General features: G+C 37.0%; 1 protein-coding gene across 3 annotated transcripts in view; it reads right to left on the reverse strand.

Moving 5' to 3' along the window:
* SULF2 (sulfatase 2) overlaps positions 1–20,825 on the reverse strand; it is a 159,332-nt gene that overhangs the window by 43,058 nt on the left and 95,449 nt on the right. For all 3 annotated transcript variants that reach the window (XM_062589261.1, XM_062589260.1, XM_062589259.1), the window contains exons 4-5: positions 15,283–15,522; positions 2,360–2,511 (exon numbers count right to left, since the gene is read on the reverse strand). In XM_062589261.1, the coding sequence (XP_062445245.1) occupies positions 2,360–2,511; positions 15,283–15,522 (392 nt within the window). The remainder of the gene's footprint in view (positions 1–2,359; positions 2,512–15,282; positions 15,523–20,825) is intronic.

The raw sequence follows: 20,825 nt of genomic DNA on the forward strand, positions 1-20,825 counted from the left end.
TCCATCAAGGTTAACTGAAGGACTTCTAATCCTAGTGATCTGCAGGGGACAGGAGGATGTACAATAAATTAAAACCAAGAAGAAATGACTTCTGAATGTCCACACAATAACTGAAATGATACCTCTAGCTGAGAATACTGGAGCACTCTCAAAAATGCACTGACATTATCATTTTATTTTAATTGAAAAAACCTGACCAGTAAGTTGTTATTTTATTTTTATTTTTTTTAAGAACGTCACTCATCTTTGGTTTAGCCATTAAGAAAGCAGAGTTTTCAAATTCCATTTTACGGATGAAGATATTCAACCTGGTCAAAACATGATTCAAATTAAATGTTGTAAAACCATGTATTCACCAAGCCAAAAAACTGAACAGAAATATTTCCTCTAACTGATCTCCTTTTTTAAGGCTCCAGATTGTGCAGTTGCAGTTGACTGTGTTAATGCATATGAAACTGAAAATTCAATTGATAGAAAAAGAAAAAAAAAAGTGAGTAGAGTACTTCTGGCTAGAAAATCTGAAATGATTTGCAAAGTTTTGATTTTCAGAGGATAACGCTTAGTAGTCGTGTTGGAGGACAGAATGACAGAATTAGTAATGGGCTTTTCTAGTTTTCCACTGGCACATGAATTAACATATTAATTATGTCAAGTAGAAAGGGTCAAGAAGTAATCTCACTGAAGAAACCTCATTTCTTTTGTTCCTTGTTGGAAAATTAAGTTTCCAAAAGACAAGAAACAAAAATGTCAGGAAGGAAAGATACTCAGTCCTGTATTTCAGATTCTGTTTGTTCATTTGAACTCCAATATTAACATTAAGATGTGCTGTTGCTCTGCATACTATCATCTGCTTATTATGGTACTGTATTATGCAAGAATATGACTATTATCAAAATGTTTATATCTTTATCAAGTTTTTTTATTATCAAATTCAGTAAGAAAAACTGAACTAAAGGAAAATCTAAATATTTTCAAGTACTAAGTATACAAAATAGAACTGACGACATCTGAACTTCAAGCTCCCTGTTGACCCTTCGTTACAATGGGGACAACTGCCCTGTGAAATCACTTGCCTGACACTGTTTCATTTAAGATTGATTTCCATCAAAACATTTTTGGTAGCATGACTGTAAAGATTAACTTTCTCATTTTTCATAGATCAGAAGGGAAATAAAAGAGAAATAATTCTGTTCATCAGTTGCCCCTTCGCCTTTGCAGCTGGTAACAGAAAATGAAACCTTAGAAGCCTGTTAAGTTTCATCTTTCAACACAAAGCACATTAAATTAAAAAAAATCAAAAGAGGTGGGGGAAGGGTAAATCACACAAATATCAGTCTGATAAAGAAAAAAAGTGACTGTGAACACATTGCTCATAAAGGAAAAATACAGAGGAAGGATTTGTGCTCGGTAAGCAGAAAGGAAACTGAATTTCTGTTAAGTATAATACTCATCTGTAAGGTGTATTTGCAAGAGAGTGAGTCAACTTTTTAAGTTATACACTACATAAGCCATAGCAATTTACTGATAAATTTATCTATAATCATCTTCCACAGACTGTTCAGGCTCTTTTAGGAAATCACAGAAGCTGGTTACTTTGGCAAGTTCACAGTTTTGGTTCAAATAAACATACGCCTGACTGCAAACTTTAACTGTTTGAGCCGTAATGTGCGTTAGATGAGGAAAAAGAATAGTACTGCATCGGACAATGAGTATCAAGCTTTCTATAAGTCTGGCAGAGTAGAGCATCCTTTCAAGGATTTGAGGAAACATATTTGCCTGTAACAAAAAGTGCAAATACATATTCAATAGTTAAATTCTCCACTCATTCAGACAGCAAAGTCAGAATTATCACAGAACATACCAGGATCCTATGAACTCTCCATCATACTATGGCTGTGAAACAAGTTCCTTAGATTAACACAAAAAGACGGGTCTAGCTGGAGGGAACTGGATTCTAATCTCATTTACGCTTGTGTAGCTCCACTGAAATCAGTTCTGTACTAGGGGACTAGATGACAATCAGACTTGGCACACAAAAATTAAAGTACCAAGCACAGAAATAGTCATCACCCAGCACTTAAATTCATTTTCATGTCTTCAGCTCATAATATATATTTACAGTCTCAGAATGTTTTGTTTATATTCCCACTGCTGCTAAAAATGTTTTCAGTAACATGCCTCTTCAGCAATAGAAGATAACAGAAAGTCCAGACATGATGCCTGTTGGGCTGTAGCTGACATTACAGGAAGCAGTTTTCAAGTATAAAAAGAATTCTTTTGTCAGACTAAAACCATAAAGTGTTTGCAGCTTTCTTGCAGCTATATACAAATATTAAAGAAATAAATCAGTAGGACCTACCCTGGAGTAGTCAAATCCATGCTTCTCCTTCACTCCATTTCTACAGAGTGTGTAGTTGTAAAATCGGGAGTTTTTAAGCAATCCAACCCATTCTTTCCAACCAGGAGGGACATAGGAACCATTGTATTCATTAAGATACTTTCCAAAGAAAGCTGGAAGTAGAGAAAGCAGAAGTGTTTATACAGTAAGAAGGTGCGGCATAACTACCTCAGAGATACCATATTTAACAATCCTCTTTCATTTCTGTCTCTTCCGACCAGAGCTTTGTTTTCTCCATTCAGATATATATAAGGTAAGGGACAAATTATGAAATAACTTGTAAAATTTGATTTTAAATTCCCTTTATTTCTTTATTTCAGAGCTCTATAATGCAATTCTTCTGATTTTCAACTGGACTAAATAGTAGATGAACTAGATCACAATTATAACTATATTTTCTGTAGTGCATGATCGTTCAGACCTAGACAAACAAAACAGAAAATGTTTAAAATAGCACCAATTGCCACATTATCTCACCCTATCCCGAATCACCAAATTTAGCTACACTTTTCATTTTGTTACACCCACTTAAGCCAACTCCACCTAGTATCTGGCAGAAGCAGTGAAGCCAGTAAAAGAAGGCTGGCTCGGGAGAAATGCTTACAAATGAGAACCATAAATATGATGAGATTTTAAACTTGCTGCATAAAAGAAATGAAGCAGGAGTCCATTTGGCAGAATAAGCGCAGGGAGAGTACAAGGATCCTTACAGAACACGGGGTCGGCATTTGAGCCATCCTCCCAGAAGAGCAGGCTGGCCGTGCTCCTTTAAGCCGTAAGTGCACAGATTACAAATTACTTCGTAGAAAATAGTTAAGAAAAATGCAAAGCACTACAATTCTATGGGAAAAACACAAATTCCCTAAGATATATGATGTACTCAGTGATGTTTTCACACCAGTCCAGTTAAAAAATTGAATTTTTTAACAGTACTCACACTTCAGTATTAGTTCGTATGTAGTCATCATTATGCAATTACAGGATATAGCATACTGGAAGATCCCATTCCTATAGCTAGTTACTTAAGGCTTAAAGGTAAACTTCTGTTCTTGGGGCTGCAGAGTGATTCAGCATCCAAATTTCCATGCTCAGAACTGGAATGGTCTGGTAATGCAAGTTAGCACTGTCACTTCCACAGTGACTAGCTCAAAGATCATTACACTTGTTCCACTTGACATTACACAGATTTTTAACTCAGAGGCACACAGTGCCTGAAGCAACTCACACTGACAGTCTATTAGTGAACATCTGTGCTTCTGTAAGGGCAACAGAAGATCTGAGATTCCTGATATTAGTCCTAGATTAAAGCTCATCTCAAAATGCAGGGGATTTGAGTGTTTAATTTGCAATTCCCAGGTTCTTAAGTTTTTTTTTTTTTTTTTTTTTTTTTTTTTTAAAAAAAGCTTGCAGCCTATAGTGTCTGATCCTGCACCCCCTTGTACTTTTGTATATACAGGGAGCAATACTGCAGAAAGAGTAGACCAGGTTTTCAGCCAGTGTAAAAAGGGCCAGTCTTACTGAAGTCAATGGACCTAAGTCTATTTTAGGAGGCTGAATATCTGTCCCAAAGGAAGAAGCAGAGATACAGAACAGTATGTAAGAGAGCTCCATATCATTAACTGATAATGTTTTTCCTTTTTTACAAAAATAGGAAGCATGGCATTAGTAGCATAATAATATAATGGAGTGGTATAATGGAATGGAATAATTTTACAGGGAGTAGGTATATTGTGCACTGAATGTCCATAACGTCCAACTCAAAGTGCTTACGTAGAATTCAAAAACACATTTTGAATCATCCTTCTGAACAAAATTGCAGTCTATTCAATTAGCATGTGTTAGCTGAGCCAAGAGAAACTGAGTGAATGTTTGACGTCTTTCTAAGCGTTTGAAAGAGATGGAAGTGTTCATAGAATTAGGATCCATATCACAGAAGCTGAGAAGGCCGGATTTATTGGGAGAAAGTTAATTAATAAATTATTTGAAATTACACTGTGCTTTTGAACAATTTTGCAAAAGTAGGCAAGGTGCTGTGCTATTTTATAGATGAGTCACTTACAAAAAGGTAAGTAACTGATAAGCAGGCTGCAGAAAGGAATTTCTGTTTCCCTGTCCTAAACTCTAACCCTTGATGCATTCTTTAATCAAGTAAATTAGCAGCAATGAACAAATCAAAATCTACTCAATTGCAGAAGAAAGAAGAAAAAACCCTATCTCATTACTCAGGCAGGAGCTTGTACAAATGACTTTCTTCTATGAACAACTTATAATTTTTAAAGAGTGAAAGGGAATCCACAGAAATTGTGGCAACTAAACAAAACACATGCCCATATTTTTTCTTGGTCTGGTAAATAATGGACTGAAACATTGATCACCACCTACAGCAGATATGCACGACCCATTCCAAAGCCTTCTGTCTCTTATCAATATATAAAACAGAGAAATATCTGGCATTTTTGTCCACCCTGTTCATGAAAGCGAGCTTCCAGTTTACCACTCAGTTCCTAAAACCCTTGGCTGAGCCAGCTGAAGAACTCAGGGCAGAGGCATTCTGTAAAGAATTACTTCTTTGTTATTCTGCAGAGGCATTAAAGGGAAGTCTGGCGAAAGTTCCTTCCAGCACCTTTTACATACCCCTTATTGTACATTCAGGATGTCTTTATAATCTTTCATGGATGTCAAAGTGCTTTAAATAATTTTCTCGGCTGTTTCCAATCTTCCATTTAACATATTTTCCTTTTCCCTGTCCTTTCTCCTTCTCAGCCCTAGAAAGGCTCATTATTTAAAAACTTCTAAACATCCCTCCTCAGTAATACAAAATATTGGGTTACAATAAAGCTCTCTTGATGCTGGTGAAAAATTTTGATTTTGGATAGTAAAGATATTCTCTAACACAATTTTCCACCTCATCAGATTAGTTCACCACCAGAGACAGCTGCTCGCTGGAGTACACATGCCTTCAGTACATCCAATTCCAAACCGCTCCAAGATTTCATTAACAAACACTCTTGGAGACTGCTGTTTGAGATGCTCAGCCTTGTTTCTCTACCCAGGCTATGAGCAGATGATTAAAAACCATCCACATGGCTGTTTTCAATAAATGCAGTAGGAATGTGGTTTTCTTTTGCTTTAAATGCTACACAAAGCAGTCTCTCCTAAGACTACATGAAACAGGATATACAAGAATTGAGCCCTTTGTACACTGTAACTATTTCCGCTGGAGTTCATAACCTTACGAAGTTCTTTTCTCTAAGTCTCACCCCAGTGATAAGCACCTGGAAAATTCTTTGGTACAGACTAGAATTTTTACAAGAGATTTTCTTTTGTTTTGTTTTTTTAAAAACACTTCCTGAAAGGAAAGAAACCGAACACACAAGAATTTGCCCTGTGCTCCCAATTAATAGAAAGGTCTGCTCTGAAAATAATGCAATTGCAGATACATGAGGTCCAAAGCTCATTGCTTAGAAACTAATCTAGCACATTGTTAAATGTTGCACAAAAGCAGAATCAAATGAACAGACTTCTCCATCTCAAAAATGTTTCAAGATGCTCCATTTACTGGAGAAGTGGAAGCTAGTTCTCTCTATATCATTTACCAGACTCTGCAAGTTTTTTTTTTTCTTCTTTAAATAGTAATTCTTTTTTTAATACCTCCCTAAAAATATCATTTGAAAATTAAATATATCCATGAAGGATATTTATGTATCTTCACACTGGAAATTAAGAAGATAACTCAGGATGGATCACTAAGATGATGCTAGGGATCACCACCCCTTTTGTTCCATATAGGCCGCCCAACATTGCGTTACACCTGACAGACCTTTTTGTGCTCTCACACTTGAAGCAGTCAGGAGGAATGCTGCGGAGGTCAACAGAGATTCACTGGCATCAAACTGACAGATCAGAATTAGACCCAGAATTTCAGTCTTTCATTCACTGATTTGGCAGTTCAGCGTTGATCCTGCTTATAGTTACTCTTCAGTTTGAACCCAGCTCCATTAATTACTGGTCAAGATCACTTACTCATTTCACTACCAGCTTGCTTAACAATACTGTCACAGTACTTGCGTTCATTTTAAATAAGGTAAGAGGACGAAATTAAGAAAGGAAGGTACAAGAGGGATATTGGTAGTAACTTCCTGACAGTGATACATCCCATTCCACTGGGAAGTAGAGAAAGCGAAGTCTCACGTGACACATAAGGTAAGTCAGGCACTAAAAAACAAAAAACAAACAAAAAACACTCCAAGGAGCAATGCTGCCCTGACTTTTGGGGGGGGGGAGGGGGTCAAAAAGCCCTTTCAATACCTGTGAGGAGATTATCGAGCAGATGGAGTCAGGCTCCTCACAGCGGTGCACGATGAGAAGGCAAAAAACAAACAGCATATACTAAACCAAGAGAAGTTCAGACCGGACATAAAGATAACAGGCCAGCCAAACACTGAAACGGGTTGCTCAGAAAGCCTCCACCCTTAGAGGTTTTCAGGACCAGACTGGGTAACGCCCTCAGCGACGTTGCCTGACCTGGAAGCTGACCCTGAGACAGGCAGGAGGCTGGACTGGAGACCTCCCCAGGTCCTTCCTGAACCTGAATTATCCTGTGATCCTATGACAGACTAGACTTAATAGGCCCATCTTCAATCAAATTCATATGGTTCTAGGATTTTTACATTTAGGACTATATTTGTAAATATTCATGATCTCTTAATAAATAGTGAAGTCGAGAAAAGCAAATTTCAGCTTTGTTACTGCTAGACAGTAAGCTCAGAACTTACACCACACCTCTCTCCTTCCAGGGTCATCCCTTCATCCCCTCCACGCTACTTAACTGTATCCATCTTCCGCCTTATCAGCACACTATTAAACTGAACCTCCCATCATGAATGTAAAGTTAAACTCACGTTTTAAACTCTTAACCCTTTATATTTAAGCATGAATGTTGTGCATTAAGCACCTTATTATAGTACTTAAAACACTTTTTCTCACAATTCTTTTATTTTAACAGCCATCTTTTCAGGTATCAGCTTAGGTTTTGGGTTGCCAATCTTAAAAGTTACTCATTGGGTTTTGATTACTCCTCTCAGATCTTTTGCTACTCTGATACTAATTTTTCTCAGCTCATAGTTGAACAATTAGCTAAATTTGAGCAACTCTTCAGTTCAGGGAAAAAGAAAAGCACTTCTGATCTTATTTCTGCTGTATATCCAGCAAAAATTTCTTCCAGTACTTTTTGTCCTCTAAAAGACAATCAGAGGAAAGAGGGTGAGAAAGCACTCTCAGCATGGCTAAGTGCACTTCTAATGAGCAGTGTGCCCAAAGGTCATTTTAGTTCTGTGATTCTGTATTCACATCATGGCCAAATATATTCTTAAACCGACAATGTATAATGGAATCAACCCCAGTCAAGTTAATGGATTTATGGCAGTATAAATGTAGGAGAGCAGAGAGAAAAACCTGTAATTTATTTTCAAATTTGGTCCCAGAGGAAAATTTTTTTCTAAGAGGCATCGGTTCTCATTATGTACCAAAATAACTGACCAGAGCTTCAGAAAACAGTAATCTTGAGTGATGAAGTCACCTGGATAGAATTGTTCCAGTTGACACCTTTAGTGACAACAGGACATGGCTGCAAAGATTAAACGATGTAGTATTAGTATCAGTATCTCAGTAACTGGACTAACTCTAAAGGGCTGCTTAAAATATACAGTGGGTTCTAAAATGCTAGAATATTTTCAAGGAGGAAAAATGGAGCTTAGACCACATTTTGTTTTCAGATCCCTTTACTTCCAACAATTTCAGGATGCTAAAGTATATTGGTCTCTGAGTGCTTTTTTGCTATTTCTTTCCTTTCATACGTCTGGAGCAGTCCTTGAAATGAGAAATTCATTGAAGCACTTAATCAATTAGACTAAGGAGAGAGGTATAGACACACACATTTTATTTTGGTCTATTGCACATGATGCTCCAATTCTTCTCAATTCTATAGGACACAGATAACGCACTTCTCTTGAAGATCTCATGTCCTCCCCCTCATCCCCCCTCAACAGGGACATTAGAGAAAGAGTTTTAATAAAGATTCTTACGCACACCACTATTCTCTGTAACTGGGGAAAAAAATTATTCTTATGATTTATGAAACTACTTGTAAGAGCCAAATTTTACAGTGACTGATAGCCAGTGCAATGAGAACAGCCTGCAGGCTTTCTTGTTATGCCACAGGACTAGTCTGATATCTAGCAGAAGAAAGTAATTTTTATGACACCTTTGCTCTTCTTCCTAAGTTTGCATTGCACATTCCTTAGCTGTGGCCAAGGATCAGTGCAAAAATCTACTTAATGAACTGGGGATTAGCTGAAGGAGAGCAGATGAAGCCAATTCTTGAAATGGTCAACAAGGAATCAGATTGAAGAACACTGAAAATGAGCCAAGTGTTGCCCACCTTTCTCAGGTGAATAAACTCCCCATGGAGTCACTTGGCAAAACTCCCCTTTCATTAATGCCTACAGTACAGCATATGGAAATTTAGCAGAACTAGAATTGCAAGGCATAAATATCTTTTCAGAAAAGCTCTTATACTCTGAAAGCTAATGAAAAAAATTAAAAAGCAAACCTTCATACCATGACTCTGTATTACATTTCATAGGAGATGGCTTGGAGTATAACAGCATTGCCTCCTAGCCTGGGCAGTACAAGAGAGAGCAGCAATGCTAGCTACATGCTTCAGAGCCCTGCTCTACACCACCTCTCACTGTCACTCCTCAGTCTGCTCAGTCCTTGGTCGCCAGCCCTGACCATTCAGATTTTTCCCAGAACGCTTCCCAACATCAAAACTACCACAGCAGCAAGACATTTCATTAAACATTCACCATGAGTATCACTGCCTCCTTTCATACATTGATGTTCACAGAAAAATTCTAACCTTTAGATTTATTCTCCACTCTTTATATGTAACATTTACTCCTCCACACATAAAACACAAAAACCTTCTCAACAGTGCATTGGCAGGCCTTTCTTAATAACAAACAGCCCAAGCAAGAGCTTATCCAGCTTAATACTGAACCTTTATTAAAATACCAAAGTCTGCACCATGCTATTTTGTCAACTCCGAAAGAATTTCATACGGATTCATTTTGTCCATAGGATTTGAAGAAAATGCCTGATTGCTAAGTTCCAGGGAGATTCCGAGATAATGCTGTGCAGGAAGCATTTGCCATATTTAACAAAGCCTGTTTTCTTCCACTGAGCAATAAACTTGGGAGAAACACTAGTAAAAGCATTAATTCATAAATAAAAACAATAAACCTTTACTGAATCCAACTGAGAGAAAATTACAACCCCAGTTCAATCCAACCACAAAATTTCTTTCAATAAAATATTCAGTGAAAGAAAAGAAATCTAGGCTCTACAGCACTTTATTTTCTATACATTTGCCTTTTACTTAAAAAATCAATAAATTTGATACCCAGGTTGTTTATATGCACTGGTTTCTTATACTTAAATGCATCCATCCCCAAAATATTTGTGCATCTCCCACAAAACCACAGAATGGTTGAGGTTGGAAGAGACCTTTAGATGTCATCTAGTCCAACTCTCTGCTCAAGCAGGGTCAGCTAGAGTATGTGGCCCAGGACCCTATCCAAATGGTTTTTGAATATCTCCATAATACATATGTATTATGGTTGGGAAGCGCTATTACCTGTGACTCAGCCGGGGAGGCACAAGTCTCAGGCTCCCTCGTGCCCCTAGCGTGCACAGAAATGCACAAGGATGGGCCAATGCGACAGAAATGCCACAAGGTTCTGTCTGCAAGCTCTGTCCTGAAGGCATTAGCCAGGCTTTGAGTCATTGCTGTTCTGTTATTCACTTTAATAAAGATGATACAATTTATTGTTTCTCTGAACTTCTGTATCACTAAGATTGTCCATTGCCCACCAAATTTTGTATGAATGATGTACAGCATAAGCATATAATCATGTGGGCCACCTACATCTTTCACACCTTTGAGCATAACAGGAAAGACCAGCTTAGGAAAAGTATACACAGTAGATTCTTAAATTACATTGCTTTCATCATTTTGAAACATTTCTGCAAAAGGATTGTCATTCCAGAAAAGCAAACGTGCAAATATTCTATTTAGCTTTTAGTCATTTTGAATATGAGACAATAATCCTATTTCTGAAGAAATAACAGGCTATGAATTGCTCTTGCTTGAAATGATACGTATCATTTCATTATGATGCCAATCAGTATGACAAAACCATTATACTTTAAATGCTAGAGGTGGCATCCTATCAGGAGAGTACTTTATGTGGGGAAGAAAAAGATGAGGTTTTCTTCACAGTCTACTTTTTATATTGAAAACAGATAGACTTAGGGGAAAAAGTAAGAGAGGGTGAGAGTCAAAGAAAATATGGCTGCAAGGAAAGGTGCCACAGATGTGGCTTATTTCTACAGTTGTGGAAGCATTCATCTCAAGACTCTTAGGGAAGTTTTATTGGATTATGGGCTATCTTGCAGATTTTAATTAGCAAGTATATAATGGCTAGTGCATGGGAGTATGAACAACTGGAGTGTGAATGGAGTTGTTTCTCTTCCTAACCTTGCTGTTCACCTGCATGTGACTTTGCAGACAGTATCTCATTATTCTATCTCCACTTCTAGCCCTCCTTTGACTCTTTGGGTCACTAGTTGTCCCCTGCCACACAATTACACACCAAGATCAACTTCAGCTAAGTCTTTAAACATTTCTCCAACAAAAGTAGCAACCAGCAACCATAGTGAAAAACAAAATCTGCAGCAAGAAACTGATAATCTGAGATTTTTCTACTGGCATATATCTGGACATTAAAATTTGGTCACATATTTTTCAGAATCATTCCTCCCTTAATAAACATTTACCAATAGCCTTTTTCCCCTCTTTCTTACAATTTAATGCTAAAATCACTTTAAAATGTCAAAGGCTTAGACAGTGAAGTGGAAAAACAATTATTTGAATGCAGTCAGCCACTGTATCTTCTTAGTCTAATATTAACAGGAGGAAATGAAAGATTGTCACTGAATTTTAATAAATTCATTAGTTAATTATTGTAAAGCCCTGTGAAAGTGCTAAGTATGATTATTACTTTTATTCCCAGGAAATCTTCTTATAATGGCAGAGACAGACCTCCCATAATGACTTTTTTCTAAGTTCAAAATATATGAATGGTGCACAATGGCATTTATTAATTTTGTTGTATAATTCAAGTACACAACAAGTAGCTTCTGCCTTGTTAATAGGTTCATTTAACTGAATAAGGTTAGCTATACTGTAGGGTACTGCTCTATAGCAATGACAATGATAAGTTGGCCAAAACTTGTATTGCATTTGCTGCATACTGAGCCATGTTAAGCCCTAATATAAATTAACAGAACTCTCACAGAAGATTCACTGAAGCAAGTGCTTCCTTCTGCCAGGCTGAATTTGGCCCACCATCTCTAATTCTGTTGAATTTAATAAGATAAACATGTCTTTTCATTTCCTGACTGTAGATAAGGCTGACAAAATATTCTGGCATCAATTCCCAGTTTTAAGACCCAGTCATTCAGACAGCCAGGCAAATGAAGAAGAGAAGCTTTTCTTATTAAGTAACATCTACGGGAAAGTTTAAATTTGTGTTTCAATAAAACATCTCAGCATTTGTTGTTGCAGGACACAAGCATGCAACAATGCATTGTGCACTTTAAAAGCTGTCTCATGGAAAGAGATGTGTATATTCGCAGAAAACAGTGCATTCTTTCTGTAAATGTTTACACAGGAACCCTTGGCAGAGAAATTCTCTGACATTCAGAAATGCTTGTCACAGGATGTCTTTGTTTCTCTTACATTCTAATCATCTCCTGTTCCACGTCAAAGTATTAGTACCCCCTATTTTAAGTTACTGATGATTCAGATGTTGCTTAAATGGACTTTTCGAATGATTAATTCATCAGTTGACTTGGTATGTTTACGTAGGTTGTCCTTCTTGCATAATTTCCCACAATGCGTAATAGGACATCGACGTGAGACACTCTTCAAAATAGGACTGATTTTTCAACACACTGAGATCAGGAACTTGATGTCTACATACACAGCCTAGGCAAAGAGAACACAGCCTTTTAGCCGTTGTTCACAACACTGGAACTTTTAGCAGAGAGACAGCTTAATGCTGAGGAAGATGCACCTGTAACACGCACAGTCTTAATGGCTTTAATGGTAGAAGGAAAAGCCAGACTTTGCACTGTCATGATATTTATTTTAATTGAGCCATAAAGTGACAGGGAGCCTTCTGCATGATGGCTGACATCCTGGCTCTTGGAAATCAGTGACAGAACTTCCCTTGAGCTCAATCTCTTACTTTCACCTCTATTTTGCCAAGTCCAGTGCCTAGCACAAGGTAGATCAAACATTTTAAAATACAGAAGGTGAAAAAATACAAAAGTGACAATCAACATTGAAACTAGGAAACAATTATAGTAAAGTCGTATCTCTTCCATCTCCTCTCACATCTTTTATTTTCAAAAAACTGTGCAGGAGAAGCCTGCAGCACGCTGACCCCTCCCGCATGCACCCCATCGGCACCTTTCCCAAAGGTGTCAGCAGCAGCAGCACAGATCTGGCAACTGGACAGGTCTGTACAAATCAAAGCCATAAACGACACTGCCACAGGAGAAATACTGCAATGGAGGAAGAGTGGTCACAGCAGAATCCTCTCTGCAGCAGCAGCAAAACATAGGGAGCTCAGTAAGCAGAGATACAGGCAAGGAGATGTGAAACAAGGGGCAGGAAAGAGAAACTGAGGGAAGGTGAAGTAGGATAGTAGAACTTCTTCCTTCATGTTTAAAGGAGAGTGAAAAGAGAAGAGATAAATACAGGGAGAAAGCCTGGGTAATGAATTTAAAAGCCCAATCCCATCTCCCTCCCAAAACAGCAGCTTCCACGCTCCAGACTGGTATATCAAAGCAAGCCTGAAAAGGCTTTGTCTTTTCTTAAAAAAAGAAAGCAAGAGGCTAAATTATATGTTTTTGCAAGGCAAACCAATATCACTGTGGACCTCAAAAAAAAAAAAAAAATCTACAAATGAACTCTCTATGCTTTTTGATCTTCTTTTGTTCACTGCAATATTGTTCAAGGACATTCCCATCCTGGACAAATGGTATCTGTAACATCCAAAATACTCTCCTTAGCAGATTACTTTTGAAAACTGAGAAACTGAGTGAACAAAGCATCTGAAGTACAATTTCCTGCTGTTTCTAAAGCAGGTAATTCTGATCAGATCGTTGGAAAAAAATAGTTAAAACACACCATACTGCTGACTGTTCTTTCATATCAAAAAACTCTAGACTTTAATCAGAGATCAGAAATGAACAGAAGTCTCCAATAATGGCAGGTTTCATTAAAATTTGTATAATAATATATGTTTAACTTCATGAGGATCTCATTTACACCTGAAGATTAGAAACTCACTTTGTACTTGTAAAAGCACTATTTCTATGTGTTCCAGTACCTTTAGTTTGCAAATTGACACTGGTAGACTAAAAATACAATAGAGAGTCACTAAGATCTTTGGCCTAAGTTAATGTAAGTTAACTAAGTTAATGTAAAAAAAATATAAGACATATGAACTCCAGGACAACTGCAATAGCTGTAGAAGTTAATGGAACTTGCAGGTGCTCAAAATATAATCAGTAAATATAACAATTATTACAGTAGACTAACATCAGTAAACACAAAACAAATACTCAATAAAGAATAAAACATTAACCTTGTGCGATATTTTTAAGATCACTGGTACTAACATCAGGAATGATAAATGGTGGGAAACAGCAACTAATTAATTAGGTATGTGCACTTTCCTTAGTTTATTCCTTTCCAGATTGATTCAAGTTGTTATTTTAGAAAAACAAAACAAGGAAATTACCTATTTAAGAGCAAGCTTTTGTTGTGATGACATGTAAAGCTCATGTGAATGAATGATGAAAAAGAAAAAACAGTAGTTAAAAATACTATTTAAGATGTATACTAGTTTCTAGAAGCCTCCCCAAGATCAAGCATCCCATACTATAAATGCAAAGCACAAACATATACTACAAATAACAATTATAATACTATCCTGTATATATTATAAATAACATTAACAGATTCAGGTTTATGCCTGTTTCTCAACATGACAAAAGGTGTCAACAGCAAAGTGACGAAAACACCCTGTAATGGGCAAGGTCCTGTATCTTACTTCTGGAGAACACAAGAAGAAAATAGGCATGAAACAAATGTTCTATATTTTCTGAAATTCTTTTCACAGGACCTTTTTTCCTAAAGGAGAATTGCACACTAAGAGGATTATTTGTTTCTCAGGAGTGCATCTGATCATGCAGATTACTCCTCAGTTGTGATTTATCTTAAACACCTCTCTAGGAACGGACTCTCTCGAGAAACCGATCCAGTTGACAGCTCTGCCCCAAAGCACAGGACAAGGAGCAGACCTTCCTCTTGTATTCTTAATTGGATTAATATATCTTTTTTTACAAAAAAATAAAGTAATTAATTCCTTTACATATTTTCTTTCTTGTCCATTCTACTCACTTCAGATAATTGCTGGGCATATTTTGTGTGTGCTGTATCTTGGGTTCAATTGTACTACAAAATATTCTGTTCCTAGAGCACATACATTATTTCAACCTTCCCAGCCTTGAAAAAAGTCTTTTTTTTCCCCTCTAAAAGTAAAAATAAAATGAAGTTAAACCTACAAGCACAGCTGAAGCTCTGGCATTCTGCACTGCTGCAGTCCTTTACAAGAACAAATTTAAAAGTTATAAACAACAACCTCTGTACTAAGGCAGCTTTCAGATAGAGCCAACATTGATCTTACCTGTCCTGTATCCTGTGTTGTTGAGGTACACAGCAAACGTACGTATTTCATGCTGAGCCTGCCAGGATGGAGAAGAACAGTTCTCATTGTTAGTGTAAGTGTTGTGGTTGTGGACGTACTTCCCCGTAAGAATAGAGGAGCGAGATGGGCAGCACATGGGTGTTGTCACAAAGGCATTGATGAAGTGAGCACCTCCATGTTCCATGATCCGCCTTGTTTTATTCATCACTTGCATTGAACCTGTAAGAAGAAAACCATCTCAGAAGGATTTTCCTGTTTTAGTCAAAAGAGCTAAGTGCTCTCTCCTCTTTATGAAAGTTCCCCCATTATTTTAAGAAGGCCCAAATATTGAAGTCCTAACTTAATTTGACTCAAGCCTGTTGACACAGCCCATCACATATTTTTTTAAATGTCTTCCTCTCTCTCCAAGCTCAACATCGACCATTGTAGTCAAGCGGTTACTCTGTGCAGCCTTTCTGGAGCCATCAGTACTCTTCCAGTAGCTGAATGCAAAACTCAGCATGAACAAGGGTCGAGACAAATCTGGCCTGAGGATAAAATTCACCTCGTGCAGCAACCCTGATCAAAATTTATGTTCTCCTTAAGCATTATTTAATCCTTGGTTTGAGAAGACATGTTTGGGCCAACCTTCTGCAAAGGCTGAGAGCTAAAACATACTCTTCTTTATAATGAGATATTAGCAGCTATGGATACTTTACATCAAAGTAAAGGCAGAGTAAAGCCCTTACCAGAACTTCTCAAACAACCCAATGGGTTCTGTCTACCCATTTGATCAATTTTGGCAACGGTGTTACCTAAAACTCTTTAAATTTTCTTAAGCTTGATTCTGTAGAACTGAATCTTTGGTGATTTCATTTGGGCAGATAACACTGTGTAATTTATAACCATCATTCTAAAGAAAACAAACAAGTTTAACTAGAAGGGACTTGGATGATTTGGGGTAATTGGACTCAGCCTTTTTGCTAGCAATTACTAAAAGCCACACCACTGCCAAATGGCTAGTCCTTTTACTACTTAGAACAGTGCTTTGGATTCAAACCGAATCTTTACCATAGACATCCATTCAGCAAAATCTGTTATCCATATTAGAATCTCTCTTAAACACAGAAATATCAAGGATCAGAAAAAAAAGGTGTTTTCGTTTCCCTCATCTATTAGTTTCGAGTGTTAAAACTGCATCAGAGTAAGTTAATTCTTGATCTAGGAACAATTTCCACTTTCCAAAGACATTACAATGATACCTGTCACCAGTATGACCTTGCAAGGGAGAGCAAACCTTTCCATCACCAACCCTCCCTTCCTGTAATGCGCAGGGAAAGCCAACAGACAACACGGCAATGCGGTATGGGTTCATACGGGAGTTGGTTTGGGGCTAACTTACCAAGACTGAGTTGAATTAATACATCAGCTTTAATCAATGCATCCTGCAACCATCTGGCACAAACTGCATGTTGTTTCTGTCAATAATGAGTTTAGGTTTCTTCTAAGCTCTTTAGCAGGGATTTCGTTATGAAACTGTAACAGTATGGCGGTTTGATACAGGGCACATTGATATAACCAGGAGTTAAAACCTAGAGGGAAAATGGTCATAAGCCACATACGAAATCTGACTCTCTGGCACCATGAAGGAAGGTTAATTGCTACTGTAGGTCATTTCATCTTTAAATTGCCATGGCATTAGTTTTCTTGAGATCATTTAGTTTGAATAAATAAATAAAAGATCTGTGCATTTTTCAGATCAGAACGCTTCTCTGTCATATTATTTTGTAACAAGAGCTAAGGCAGGTTATCATAGTCTCCCTTTAGAACTTGTTAAACTGCACACAGTGAGAAGTTTCTGAACAGAGCAGGATTTTTTTGCTTCCCTAAGTGTAGGATAAGAAAATATGTGCTGTGGGAGCAACCTCCCTTTCCTCAAAGGCACTAACTCAATTACAGTTGTAACAGTCAGTTATGTGAGCCTGAAAATTGCGGATGTTTCCTCTCTGGTGTCCCATGAGCTTGCTCAAGAATAAATAGGCAAACTAAAAAACTGTTTTGTCATTCTAGCATTAAAATAAAATTTAACAAGCTCTTTAAATGGCAGAGGCATCTGCGCATAAATAACAGTATATGTAAAGTCTCCCCCGGGGTCTCTAACCTCCTTTAGTAAAATTGCTGTAATGACAAGGCCCTATATATCAACAGTCTTTAATATAAAAACATATGATCTAATCTGCTTCCCCCGTCTGTGAACTAATGCAGAGTGACAGATCAGTGGAAGGTAAGAATCCAGCATACTCTTCTGTTCAGTCTTAAATAGGCCAGCTTTAAATATTTTAAACAGTGTTAAACCGGCCAAGCAAAACTTTTTTTTTGAGCTTGCTTCCAATACAAACATGGACTTGTGAAGAAAGGTAGGAATTGATTTTTCTGTGGCAGAAGATAGTCATGTGTTAATCAGCAACTGGAACCTCACCAAACCACCTTTTCTTGAGTTGGAAAACCTTCTGGTGCGTTATGAGCTGGTGTCCCAAGGGAAGATATGCTTCAAAGTGTCAGTATTTTATTCAGAAAATGGTCTTTCATCTGCTTAAAATCACAGATGGGAAATAAATATGACTTAAGTTAGGTCTGAAAATGTCTAAGTTATTAAAAAAAATCCATGAGACTACTGTGAAAAATCTAAGTGTTTTACAATTTGATGCATTCAAGCAGCTTGCTGGACAAAGTGAAGCAAGAACTAGTTGAAATTCCACTAGGAATTTGTGTGGTATCCATAACTTCACTTAGTGTCTCTTCTAAGTTCACAGGACGGATATTTTGACTATTGGAGAAAATTGATTTCTTCAATATTGATATTGGAGAAAACACACCAAACTGCACATATTTTTAATGAGGTCTTGACACTGAGGAAAAGCTTACACATGTAAAATGAGAGGAAAAGATGGATCACAAACCTCTAATCTTCTCATTCACTGAGAACAGAGGATAGAAGAGCCAAAGTGATCAGAACAGAAAGAAACCTCCCAGGAACTCAGAAAGTTTGAGTTAAATTGACAGTAGTAAATATCTTCTTCAGTACAATCTAGATTTCAGGGTAATAGGGGTATTCACACAGGAGTATTCCATTTGAATGCACAAAAAAACTTTAGAGACAAAATGCACAGATTTTTATATACACATTTGTCATGATTTGTAAGATGAACAATACTGCACATTGTTTTTATTTCTTGTTAAAGAAATGCCTAATTAGATCATCATCTAATTCATCATCACTGATTGCAATGGGAATCAATTTATCTTGCCCACACTTCACAATAGATACGTTCCTGAACTTAACTTCACATTTTAATACATTAGAAAAAATTTCTATGCCTGCAACATTCATAAATATAATCTGCTCCTCAATGTTACAAACAAAAGAGCATCTAATAGTGAAAAATGTTTAAATATATTCAGTTCTCCAAAGGTACTCCTAGATTTCGTGTGCATTGCATAACAAGATATTATAATATATATTTCCTATATTATATAGAAAAGAATTATGAAAATCCAGTACTGGAATATAGCTATCTGCACTACTAGAAGAATGCATTATTAACTGCTCTGTGTGAGGCTATAACAGAAATTTGCTAAAAAATAATTCCTAATCAATTTAACAGTTGTTTTAAAAAATAGTATCGACTTTCTTATTAATTGTATTTTATTGTCAGATGTCATATAACTTACATTTGTTTTAAGGAGCTTCAGTTTTTGAAGAGACTGTATTAAGCTCCAGGTGACTTAGTCTACTCAGAAGCAAAATTTCCAAAATATCTACAGACAAATACATCAGCTGGACCCCGGAATATTAATTAATACTCTCCCCTAAAGTCTACTAGCATCCTATTTGAGCCTTATTAGACAGCCTTTTCACACCTTCAATTCCTCTTTTTGGCTGAGTTACATTTTAACAAAGCTCTAAGACCCTAACCTCCACATACAATAATTAAGAAATGGTATCTTGCGTGTCACATGTGTAGTTTTTCAGTGGGACAGGTAGGAATGTATGAATCTCCTCTCATCAAGATTTCTCTATCAAACTTGAAGTGTCTTCTGAATAATCAGATCTTTCTCCAGATGTATCAAAATAAGCTGGTTTGTTGAACTACAGCAACATGGTAGTCAAACCTAATTAAACTAGAAATGCCGAATCCCTTACACAGGAGATATCAGCATCAGACTAACTTGGACTTGCATGGCTCTCATTGGGGAAAAAAGGATCTTTGGCTCTAGCTAATTCTTCTTCCTCATCAGTATACTCCTCCTCCTCTTTATATTCAGCTTGTCAGTACAACTTTCTTGATTAGACAGTTAGCTGAGTGCATGTGTTTCAGTAGTTCTTGGTGTTCTCGTCTGCACCGTTACAATTTGCTTTGGCTCTCCTCTGACCTGCAGAGTCCACATGCTCCTCATCAGTCCTTTCCCTTTTTCAATACAGCACTGGGCTTTGGTTTCCCATGTAAAATGCATGATTAACAGCAGTACAAAAAAAAGAAAAGGAAGTTGAACTACTTTACTGAAAGGACTTTTCCTTTCGGCAGACCCCATCTGCTACCGGTACATTGTTAAATCTAGGCTCAAAAACACAGGGAAGGCTGTTAGAGCACTTGAAATAGTGTCACCTTCCCTTTTGCCTCAAAAGTAACCACAGAAGAAAAACAAAAGCTACAACATCCATCAGTTATAGAGCAGTCTTAGCAACATCTGAAATCTTAGTAATACAGAGCTTTCTCTACTACACTTCAATACCTTCCATGTTTCCCTCAGCATTTATTTGTAATTCACATCTCGTTTTCACCTTTCTTAAATACATGAACCACAGTCCCCACAAATGGCAATTTTGATTAACTTGTACAGCTCACCAGACAACAGACAGGAATAAAAACTCAAACAAATACTGGGTCTCATGAAGCCATTAATGGCAAATGAGGAATATCAAATCTCAGCTTCATCAAATGGATTTTCCTCAGATTCTAATTTGAGTGGACACATGCCTATTATGCTTGAAATTGGAAAGCATCAGATTATCAGAGAAAAGAAATACACTGCCCAAAGGACTTTGACAATTGCATCAGAAACAAGCAGGCTAGCACAAAGTAGAAAATGATAAATTTTTTAAGACCATCTTCTGAGCCTGCAAGATAATGTACTTAGATTTTTTTTTTAAATATGCATTATTGAAAATGCATTTTTTTTGTCTTTTGTGACCAAAATAATCATTTCTCCAAAAGTAGTAACAGTCAAAGAAACCCTTCTGATCTTGTTCGTTTCAACTAAACCTCTTATTTGTGGAGCTACTTCTGTAACAAGATTTCTCTTTGAAAAAATTGCAAAACCTGTAGTATTGCAGACATGCAGTAATACTGATCAAAAGGAAGCATCTGTAAGAATATTACCACACTGCTATGGTAAAAAGAGTAACTATATACATAATAAAAAGTAATTAATTAATTAACTCTACTATTTTGTTCCACTTCTTCTGCAAGGTCTGTTTTCTG

This window comes from Rhea pennata, chromosome 16, assembly GCF_028389875.1.
Source record: "Rhea pennata isolate bPtePen1 chromosome 16, bPtePen1.pri, whole genome shotgun sequence".
Lineage (NCBI taxonomy): Eukaryota > Metazoa > Chordata > Aves > Rheiformes > Rheidae > Rhea > Rhea pennata.